At 45.6% G+C, this 11,986-nt stretch overlaps 1 protein-coding gene across 1 annotated transcript; it reads right to left on the minus strand.

The window, feature by feature from the left end:
* Positions 1-2,114: 2,114 nt before the first annotated feature.
* Positions 2,115-2,714, minus strand: LOC127329414 (uncharacterized). Its single transcript, XM_051355934.1, has one exon. It carries the CDS (start codon positions 2,712-2,714, stop codon positions 2,115-2,117), a length of 600 nt encoding a protein of 199 aa, XP_051211894.1.
* Positions 2,715-11,986: the final 9,272 nt, after the last annotated feature.

Below are 11,986 nucleotides of genomic sequence, written 5' to 3' on the forward strand. Positions count from 1 at the left end.
CTCAAGGGAATCTACTGGAAATTAAGGTACTCCTTTTAATAGAGCACCGGAGCAAAGCATTAACACTCCGTGAAAACATGTGATCCTCATATCTAAGCCTTCCCCTCCAGTTGTCCCAATTTCTGTCACTTTGGGGCCTTTGGTTCCGGACATAGACATGTGCATACAACTTGTAGATACAATCTAAGCAATAAGTATAGAGCTTAAATCTAAGATCATGCCACTCGGGCCCTAGTGACAAGCATTAAACATAACAAGATTGCAGCAACAATAACTTCACAAACTTTATAGATAGACAATCATAACGTAACAATCCATCGGATCCCAACAAACACAACACCGATTACATCAGATGAATCTCAATCATGTAAGGCAGCTCATGAGATCATTGTATTGAAGTACATGGGAGAGATGATACCAACTAGCTACAGCTAGAACCCGTAGTCCATGGGGGAACTACTCACGGAGCATGATGGAGGCGATGGCGTCGATGGAGATGGCTTCCGGGGGCACTTCCCCGTCCCGGCAGGGTGCCGGAACAGAGAGTTCTGTCCCCCGAATTGGAGTTTCGCGATGGTGGCGGCGCCCCTGGAGTCTTTCTGGAGTTTCGTCAATCGGTCTCGCGTTTTTAGGTCGAAAGGGCTTATATAGGCGAAGAGGCGGCGCAGGAGGGGCACCAGGGCGCCCTCCCCATAGGCCGGCGCGGCCAGGGGCCTGCCCGCGCGGCCCTATGGTGTGGGGCCCCTGGGCCTCCCCTCCGGGTCTCCTTCGGTGTCCTGGTCCGTCTCGGTGAATTATGATGTTTGGTCTTCGTTTCGTCGAATTCCGAGAATATTGCCCGAACAGCCTTTCTGGAACCAAAAACAACAGAAAACAGGAACTTGCACTGTGGCATCTTGTTAATAGGTTAGTTCCGGAAAATGCATAAAAACATTATAAAGTGCAAGCAAAACATGTAAGTATTGTCATAAAACAAGCATGAAACATCAGAAATTATAGGTACGTTGGAGACGTATCAAGCACCTGCATCTGTACCTGAAACTGATTCTTTACATATGCATGGAAGTTCCAAAAACAGTGAAACACCTCATCCTTGTGGCACATCAAATAAACCCAAGTCATACGAGAATTGCAGTCAATAAAGGTAACAAAGTACTTCATTCCATTCACTGTCACCACTGGGGAAGTCCATACATCTGAATGAACAAGCATAAAAGGAGATATGCTCCTAAGCCCCTTACTCACATATGAGGCTCTTGTATGTCTAGCATATTCGCAAGCATCACATGTTAACTTTCCCTTGCTTATTCCACACATAATATCAAGAAATATTCTACTCAACTTATCGAAAGATACATGCCCCATCCTATAGTGATGGATCATAGCCTGTTTTTCCTTGTCCTCCATGGTTGCAGCATACACCAACTCTGGCTGCACTCTTTTTCCACATACCAGAGCCCCTTACGCCTGGTGCCAGTCCCAACCATCTGCCTCGTCTCTAGCTCCTAAATCATGACACCAAACTTGTTAAGAGTCACACTACAGTCTATGTCATCAATGAGAGCACTCAGAGAGAGCAAATTAACAGGAAACGTTGGGACGTGTAAAACAGATGACAAAGAGATGTTTGAAGTGCACTTTAGTGTTCCCTCTCCAACAACAGTACCATCAGCAGTTTGAATGGTGCCTTTGTGAGTAGGAGGATGCTTAATGTAAGACTCAAACACACCGAATTTACCCGCAACATGCTTAGATGCGCCAGAGTCTAGAATCCATTATGTATCATTCTCATTAGTAGCATGGGATGCCTTTTCAAAATTACCTTCATCCGTGGAGACCAAGTAGCAAAGTTTTCATAGGAAGCACCATCCACTTATGCATCCTTTGACGTCCCATTGTCCACTTCAGTCGCCATGTGTGCACTCTGACCACCGGAGTTTCCCAGTGTGTCCTTCTCTACATCTAGCAGTTTGACGTACTAAGTATCCACCTCTTCCTCCTGCCATCCTGCTACTTCCCCCTCTGTTATATCCCCTGCCTCTACCACGAGTGGGGTAGTTCCACTTCAGGTGACTAGTCTCCTCACAAATGAAATAGTCCCTAGTCTCTTTCCACTATCTGCGCTCGGTCACGACAAACGAAGGAGCTGACACAACTTTCTCATCTGCTGGTTCCACAGAGAGCCACACCTCCTCTTGAGCCATTGCTGCAATGGCCTCGTCAAGAGTGGGCAAGGAGGTGTGGTGTAGCAGAGATGCATTTCTACCATCAAAGCACTTATTTAGCCCTTCCAAAAACATAAGCACACACCTGCGTGCTATCCACTTGTGCCCTGACTCAATGGAGGCTGCATCATAGAGTTCGAGAGGGTCACAGTTATCCCGATCAGCCCATAAGGCTTGCAGCTCTGCCACATATGCCATCACTGTCATGTCCCCCTGGCGGAGATGGCGAATATTCCCATCAATCCGAGCAATGAGCATGGCATTGCCTTTACCAGAGTACTGGGTGGAAAAGGGCTTCCATATTTCAGCAGTTGTGGATAGCCCCTCCACGGAACGCACAATGGAGGGCACCACCGAGTTCAACAACCACCCAATAAGCAGAGAGTTGACGGTTTTCCACTTCTTTCCCTCAGCACTAGTCTTGTCTCCTGGTTCTTTGATAGTCCTAAATAAGTACCCATCAAGATCTTTCTGATCCACAACCAACATTGTAACACCCCAACTTTTGCAACCTTGTTTAGTTGTCCAGAATGCAAAAATCAGGGGGAAACAAAAACTTTTTTCTAAAGACTAACTAAGATGAATTGCCTTGGTCTGCTTGTTAATATGAATTGCTTTGATCTTCTTGTAGATGATTTGCCTTGATCTGTTGGTTGAAATAAATTGTCTTAAGCTACCTCAAAGCAAAACCCATCTAGAAGTAAAACCAACTAGCAACTGACCAACTCAAATCTTTCCATTTGTGGAACCATGAATGCACCTACATTGAGATCCTCCTTGTGATGCACTTTAGCTCACCCTATCCTTTATTCAAGTTTTGTGATCATCTACTCCCAAATCCATCTTTCTCTTGTCCCCTAGTCAACTACCCTAGAAAACAACACCATTTTTGACTAAGTCCTAAACTGTTATCAGAATTCAGTTTTGAATCCCTTACCTTTATTTATCCTTTGCCATCTGAGGCAATGCACTTAGCCCTTGACCTACCTTGTCATGTACACTTCCCAAACCTGTCAATGACATGGACTAGATCCTTCATCTACCCACTTACCCTTGATGGTTTTGAGGCCACGCCAATAATCTATTTTTGGTCGTGTTAAAAGATTCAAACTTTGGCAGTTGTCCTCTAAGCACCCACAACTGTTATAGGTGAACTCAATGCATGGATCTCATATATGCAACTCCCTCTACAACTTCCATGTCTTGCATGTCCCATGTTATCCTTCCAACCCATTTATTCAACTGGATCTTATACCCTATCAAATGTTTTATCTCCAGATCCTTTCTCCCACTCTAATCTCTTCTTTTTATTTAAATTCAAGTTTAATATTCACAAAACTAAGAGTGGAGGTGATGGCTACATTATGTAGTTATCATATGCCCTTGAGAAAATACTTTCCCAAAATTATTATTTCTCAAATCAAGTTATTTTTATTTCTTTTCCAAAAAACCCTAATTTACCTTCTCTATTTTGACCACAAAACTATTTCAAGTTTTATCAAGTATTTCCATTTTTTTTCTCAAATAAAATAGGGAATGTGTGTGGTATTTTATATCACCTCATCTCCATCCAAAAATATTTTCTTTATAATTATTTTCCTTCTATTATTTTCTTTATGACAATATACATATTTATGGTGCTTATACCATCTCTTGCCTTTCTCTTTTTTATTTTAAATTTGAGAAAATCTACCTTGTGACTTTCGACATAGTTGGAGCTTCGGATGTGGCAGGAGTTGGCTTGCTAGAGCTAGTCTTCGCCTCCTTCGAAGGAGGCTCAATAAAGCCCTCCTCACTGCAAGTAAGTGAATAATTATGTCAAAGGGAATATGAATCAACTTCGAAAGAAACAAAAAGGAACTTGCAAGTCAAGAAGCAAATCGTCCTCATCGGCAAAGCTGCTAGACGACCTCTTTGACTTCTCTAGAGCTGCATGAACAAAGGGAACACAATCAACATCATTGCCATGTTTACTCGACTCCACTGTATCAGTTAATTCATCATCAAGGATTTTATGATCGGCAGAAGGAGCTTCGGGGTTGTTAAGGTTATTGTCCTCTTCCTTGGAAGCTTCACTGTCTCCAGCTACTTCTATATATGCAAGACTCTACATTGGCAGTAGAATCACCGTCTTCAGGGTTTTCTTCAACTTCGGATACATTTGGGAAATACTCAACAGCCGAAAGGATCTACCGAAGTAAACAAAGACGCAGTAAGATGAAGAAAAATGTCGAATGCAAGTACTAGCATGGGCAAAAGAAAGCTAAAAGATTACCTCAGATGGTTGGTGAGCAAGATCATACGAATCATGAAGAGCCAGTAGGGGAATTGAGTCCTCTTGACTAAAATGAGTCAAACGTCTGACTTCGTCCAACGTTTATTTTTCTGACAGTTCTGCAATGTTGATTCGAGTCTCGTCTTTGGGACCCGAATACAACCACATTTGATGAGATCTAGACATAACTGGTTGGATGCGACGCTTCAAGAATACAACGAGTTCCTCGGTACCAATCATTGTTTGACCAGCGGATTCCTTTATCTCCAATACTCTTTCAAACAACTTGTCGGCTACTATCTTGTCTTCGGATGTCAGTATATTCTTCCAAGATTTCTTCCGTGTAGCTTCGAAAATGTCAACAAACTTCGGCAGGCATGTGTTGCAACCAACTGTCGATGGATTTCTAAGATAGAACCACTTCAACCTCCATCCTTGGACCGATTCTCTCTTTGGAAAGTTGAAGTAGTTTACTTCTTTTCAGACAACAAAACCAACTCCGCCGGTGATGAAGGGTCCATTTCTACTACTATAACGTTTAACAAAGAAAATCTTCTTCGATAAACCCCAATGAGGATTGATGTCAAGGAAAGCCTCACAGATGGTGATGAAGATTGCAAGGTGAAGAAAAGAATTCGGGGTCAACTGCCAAAGTTGAGTCCCGTACTAAAGCAAAAGACACCGAAGAAATTCGTGTGTTGGTAGGGATAACCCACGGTACAAGAATGCGGCAAACATTACAGTAAACCAGCAGGAGGATTGGGGCGCGAATCTGAACCTGGTAGAAGGACATCTTCCTCCTTGACGGAGATCAGGACAAGGCTTCGTGCCTTCTTTTCACTATGCTTCGTCATTGTCGAAGCAGGCCAGTCACCTGGAGCATCCTTGGTAACAGCAGTAGAGGTCTCCGGCGCAATCTTCTTCGTTGCGGCCGCAGCAGCCTTGGGGCCGGTGGCGCTTGTGGCCACACTGGCTATGGTAGTGGCGCCCTTCTTCTTAAGCATCCTGAAGTTTCTTTGGAGCAGAGGTGGATTGGGCGGTGGTGACGGCGCAGCGGTTATGAGTTGCAAAAACCAAAGAAGAAGAAGAAAGCAATGGGAAGAAGAAAAGTAAAATCTACGCCTCCTTTTATAAAGGGGAAAGTTATAAAGGATCTGGTCCGGTGGATCCGTGCCGTGAATATTAGACGCAGAACTGGTTCACCATGTGTCAGATAAAAATCAAACCAAAGGACAATTACCTCCACTACACGCAGAAATCGAGGGGGCGCCTCGGATGAAGCGCAATGATCGGTCATTTCCCAAATAGACTACTCAGAGTAGGGGTGGGCCTGTCAGGTCACGTCTCGTCAAATCCGCAGCTGCAGTTACAACGTCATTGACGATGTCATCAAAATAATCGGCTCCTCATTAATAAAGCATTCGAAGGAATCTACTGTGTTCGACTACTCGACTTGAGTCTACGCACGGTTGCGAACATCCGTCTCTAGACTCAGGGGCTACTCCCATCGGAGCGCTGAACGCGCACCCGATAAAAACTTCTGAAGCCAAAGAAAGAACGACCCAAAGATTCCAGACAATCCATGATCGAGCCTAGGGACTTGATCCTGAGTAGAGTAACGTTGTTTTGCCATCAGCAGTTAACTAGCATCGATTTATCGAGTAAGTCTGGGCTCGTTACTTCTATCCCTTACGTGCTATCATATTGTATGACTTCACCCAAATCTTTTGAAAACCCAATATACTAAAAGATATCGGATGATGAAGGAAATTCAGAAAGCATAGACATCAGAATCTTTGAGTAGTACTTGTTGAGTCTACGCACGGTTGCAAGCATCCGTGACATAGGCATCCCAAATGGGCCTGCCGAAGATAGTACCCGGGGTTTACTGAAGGCCCAATACCCGAAGAATAAGAAGATTCGGGAGCCCAAGATATATTAAGGAAAGTTAGAGTTGTAATAGGAAGTGTTATTTGTAATCTGGCGGGATGAGTTAGAAACCGTCCCGGACTCTGTAACTTGTACAAAACGAAACCCTCGGCTCCGCCTCTTATATAAAGGGGGAGTCGAGGGACGAAGAGATCATCGAATCATTGTCCACAAACCCTAGTTTTCATAATCGTTGAGTACTTTTCGGCTGAAACCTTCGAGATCTACTTGCCCTCTACTTCCAACTAAACCCTAGCCTACAATCCATAGGCATTGACAAGTTGATACCTTGTCAATTGGCGCCGTCTGTGGGAACTAGAGGCGTAAGGATCTGATCTCGATGGCACGTTCAGGATCTTCGGCATCATCGACCGCAAGCAACACAATGGATCGAGGTAAACAGATCGCTGCTGGTCTTGTCGATTTTGTTCCTCACCCACCCTCCCGTTTGGATGCATATGCGTATCTGGCGGAGCCCATGGAGATGACGTTCGGAAGGTTTCACTTTCGCGTCGAGAAGGAAGGATCGTATCGTGTCGAAATTCCGATTTCGTCGGGATCGTCGGCGGTCGATCCCGATTTTTCAAGCTATACATCGTCAACCGAGTCAGGAGAAGAAGAAACTTCGTCGACACGCTACGTCAGCACCAGAGCAAGAAAGAAACTCGCCAAGATCTTCAACGACATGTCGTTTGAGTCATCTGCGGACTCATATATAAGCGATGGCTCAAGCGATGTCGACAGTTACGACTTCGTTGACAAATCTATCACAGTGGGCAAGGTCTTCATCAATCTCAACGATGATGTCACCAAACCCAACATAGATCTGAGTACAAAGTATCATCAGATTTATGCCATTGAAGATCAAGAGGAAACATCTGAGGCTTTCGACGATCTGGGAAATCCATACGTCGATCCCTCCAATCTGCGACAAGGCCTGGGCAATAAATATGTCGGGCCGCAGCCGCGAGACAGAGTTCAGCTTTCGCAAGCAGCGTGGGACAGAGCCACGAGAGCTATGAACGGTTCAGAACCAATGGCCACCACAGCCACACCAGAGGAATTGCAAGCATATCAATATAGGCTCGCACGAGCTGCAAGAGAATTGGAAAAACAGACAGCTGAGCTAAACAGAAGAAAGGAAGCAGCTTCTGCATCTAGCAGGAGGAGGGCAGATCTAAGTCGACAATCTAGAACTTCGGGTGATAGCCACAGGGAGGCGCGGAACAGAGCAAGATCAAGGTTGCAACATATACCCGAAGCAGAAAGAGAGCACTTGGTCCAAAACCTCGACATGTCCTTCATGTCGATAGATACAAGAGGAAACATCATCCCCAAGACACCAGAGGCTGGGTATATGGCGACACATGCTTTTATCCTCGCATCTAAACCACCTCCAGGTGATCCAAAGGAAACACTATACAATATGGCGGTAGCAGGAGTTGGAGCTATGGGGACAGCGTTTGTATTAACGCCTCCCGAAGGAGCGGCAAGGCAAAATAGTCCACGACCTGCAGCAGCAACAGCGGCAGCACCTGAAGGACCAAGTGGAGCAAGAGACACAGCAGCACAAGCAAGGGTTGACAGAGCGTGGCAAAGTAGAAGGGATCATCGGCAATCTCCGGAGCTTAACGACGAAGATATGTGCGGCTTACCATGCTTCACGAGGAGAGTCCGAAAAACTCAAGTCCCCTCAGGATTCAAGTTACCCGACAACTTCAAGAAGTTCGACGGACTTCAAGATCCAGAGGATTGGCTAGTTGATTATCTCGAGACAGTGAAGCTCACAGGAGGAACCAGGGCAACAGCTATGCAAAGCATCCAGGTGCATTTGAGTGGAGCCGCACGATCTTGGATAAAGAAACTCACTCCAGGATCTATCGACAGCTGGGAAAGTTTCGAGGACGTGTTCGTCAAGAACTTCAGATCCACGTGCAAAAAACCTGCGTCGTTAGAGGAGTTGAGAGCATGTCGACAAAAGCCAGATGAGCCAATGAGAAAGTACATCCAAAGGTGGAATATCATCAAAAACTCGGCAGAAAATATATCTGACGAGAGAGCAATAGATGCGTTTGTCGCAGGAATCAGGCGTGGAGATTTTGTCGAGGACTTGGGAAGGACTAATCCAAAGACAGTATCCGCGTTAATGGAAATAGCAAACAGATGGGCAGATGGAGAAGACGCTGTCCACAACAAACGGCACAGGTCGCCAGAGGAGGACCGTGGTCGAAACTATCAACCAAGGCGACAATTTCCTCGGCAGTACCTGAACTATGACGCTCCAGGGCAAATTTCGGCAGGTTTTCGGGCAAACACAGGAGGAAACAACAGAGATGATTATCAGAGAAGCAGTGAACAGCGAGGTGATAACAGGGATGATTCCCGCAACAACAGGCAAAATAGCGGGCCTAGGTTCCCAAGGCCTTTCGTGTCCCCTGAAGAGATGATGAATGAGCCGTGTCAAATGCACTTTTTCCTCGACAGCAATGGTAAAAGACAGTCAGGGCACCTGCAGAAAGACTGTCGAAATTTTCAGGCAATGCTAAGGTATGCAGAGCACGCTAATGCGCGAGCAACACAGAGAAATCCTCGAGAACCCAGAAGCGAGATTCACTTGCCGCCCCCTCCCGCGATTACAGACGACAATCGGCATCAGCTCGGAATAGCGGCAGCACCTCCACCACCACCTTATGTTGATCCTAACTCCAACGGAGCGGTGTCGATGATTCAGAAGGCAAGGCCATCCAATAGAGCTCAAAAAGTAATCTCACGACAGGTGTTTATGGCAGAAAAAATGCCTCCACCAATAGTTGAGTATCTTAATTGGTCAGGACAAGATATTGGCTTCACCATAGCAGATCATCCGCAGCAAGTTCCTTGACCAGGGCAGTCAGCACTTATTCTGCCAGCAGTTATCGCGGGATTTGATGTCTCTCGAGTGTTCATAGACGGCGGCAGCAGCCTAAACCTTATGTATGCAGATACATTGAGGAAGATGAACATATCCTTAGCGAACTTAAAACCAACAGACACAAGGTTCCACGGCATCACACCGGAGAAACCAAGTTATCCATTGGGGAAGATCAATCTCGACGTTCAGTTTGGGACCCGAGAAAATTATAGAATCGAGAAGCTGGAATTTGAAGTCGTGGATTTTCCGTCGCAATACCACGCTCTGTTGGGACGACTAGCATATGCTAGATTTATGGCGGTACCATACTATACATACCTGTTGTGGAGGTTGCCTGGACCAAAGGGACCAATCACAGTCAAAGGAAGCTTTGCCTTAGCCGATAAGTGTGATAAGGATTTTCACCGGCTATCAGAAACTTTCGGGATGCAAGCTGAGTATTTGGCATCAAAAAGTATGACTGATTACGACGTACTGCCAGACGTTGGAAGGCCAAATAAAGAATCAACTTTCAATACCGAGAAAAATTCTAAGGAGGTGCAGATTCACCCGACAGACCCGAAAAAGACGACGTCCATTGCAACAAATATGGATATCGCATAGGAAAGCGCGCTCGTCAAGTTCCTCCGTGAGCACTGGAAAATCTTCGCATGGTGTCCAGCTGACATGCCAGGAGTACCCAGGGAACTTGCCGAGCACCACCTCAACTTAGATCCTCTCGCAAGACCAATCAAACAACCCTTGCGGCGTTTTTCGGAACCAAACCGCAAAGCTATGTTATCAGAAATAAATCGACTTAAAGACGCTGGTTTTATCAAAGAGATATCTACAGAAGCCACATGGGTAGCTAACCCAGTGATGGTGCCGAAGAAACACACGACAGTCCTTCGCATGTGCGTCGACTTTACGTGTCTCAATAAACATTGTCCAAAGGATCACTTTCCCCTCCCGAGGATCGATCAAATTATCGACTCCACGGCTGGATGTGAACGTCTTTCCTTCCTGGACGCATATTCTGGTTATAACCAGATCAGATTGAAAGAAGAAGATGAAGTAAAGACCGCGTTTATTACACCTTACGGCGTGTTTTGCTACAGAACAATGCCCTTTGGTTTAAAAAATGCGGGAGCAACATATCAGAGGATGATGCAGAAGTGTTTGGCGACACAGATTGGGAAAAACGTGCAAGTATACATCGACGATGTCGTCATAACATCAAAAAAGGGGACAACACTGATCGAGGATCTCAAGGAAACTTTTGACAACCTCGACAAATTCTGCTTGAAGTTGAACCCGACGAAGTGTTCTTTTGGCGTCCCAGCAGGAGAACTTCTGGGGTTTCTAGTCTCAGCAAGAGGGATTGAAGCAAATCCCGATAAAATACAGGCTATCGTAACAATGAGAAAACCAACAAAGTTGAAAGAAATACAACAGCTAACTGGGCGAGTCGCAGCTTTGAGCAGATTCGTCGCCAGGCTGGGAGAAAAAGCGTTACCATTCTACGCTCTGATAAAGCAAGGAGATAAATTCCAATGGAACGAAGAAGTGGACAGAGCCTTTGAGGACCTCAAACGCAAAATCTCGACACCCCCCATCTTGGTGGCGCCAAAAGAGAAGGAGCCTTTGTTACTGTATATTGCGGCAACACCCCAGGTAGTAAGCACAGTCCTTGTCGTTGAAAGGGAGGAGGAAGGAAAATTCCACGGAGTGCAGAGGCCGGTATACTTCGTCAGCGAAGTTTTATCGCCTTCAAAACAAAGGTACCCTCAGTACCAAAAGCTAGCATATGGAGTGTTCACAACAGCACGAAAATTGCGCCACTATTTTTCGGCACACCCGATCATAGTGGTCAATGAAGCTCCCTTGTCAAATATACTAAACAATCCAGAAGCTACGGGTCGTGTCTCCCTTTGGGGAATAGAACTTTCCCCTCGGGACATCACGTATGAAAAAAGAAAAGCAATCAAGTCGCAAGTTCTGCCAGACTTCATCGCAGAGTGGATGGAGCTGCAAAACACAGGACCCCCAGACCTGTCAAGAACCTGGACCATGAATTTCGACGGGTCCAAGAGAGTAGAAGGAGCTGGCGCAGGAGTAGTACTTATATCACCTGAAGGCGACAAGTTGAAGTACATCCTTCGGATGACGTTCCCTAACGCATCTAACAATGAAGCAGAATATGAGGCCCTCATACACGGGATGAAGATGGCGAAAGCTTGCGGAGCAACTCGACTAAAAATCTTTGGCGACTCACAATTGGTGGCTCAGCAAGTTATGAACCAATGCGACGCAGTCAATGATAGCATGGTAGCATACAAGGAGATGTATAATGAACTTGAGAAGCTATTTGATGGATGCGAAGTAAATCACATCAGTAGATTGAGCAACGATGAAGCTGACGTCCTCGCAAACATCGGGTCGCAGTGCCTCCCAATCCCGCCAGGAGTATTTTGGGAAGAAATAGCAGAGAGATCTACGAAGCCAAAAAAGGTGCAGAAAAAAGCAAAAGAAGAAAAAACTTCGACGCCCATCACAGAAACCACGGAGGATGAAGAGGACCAAGAACTTGTGATGATGGTACAAGTTCCTTGGATGCAAGCATATATATCATACATCCTCAGGAAAGAAATACCTGATGATCCAGTT

This window comes from Lolium perenne, chromosome 2 (assembly GCF_019359855.2).
Source record: "Lolium perenne isolate Kyuss_39 chromosome 2, Kyuss_2.0, whole genome shotgun sequence".
NCBI lineage: Eukaryota > Viridiplantae > Streptophyta > Magnoliopsida > Poales > Poaceae > Lolium > Lolium perenne.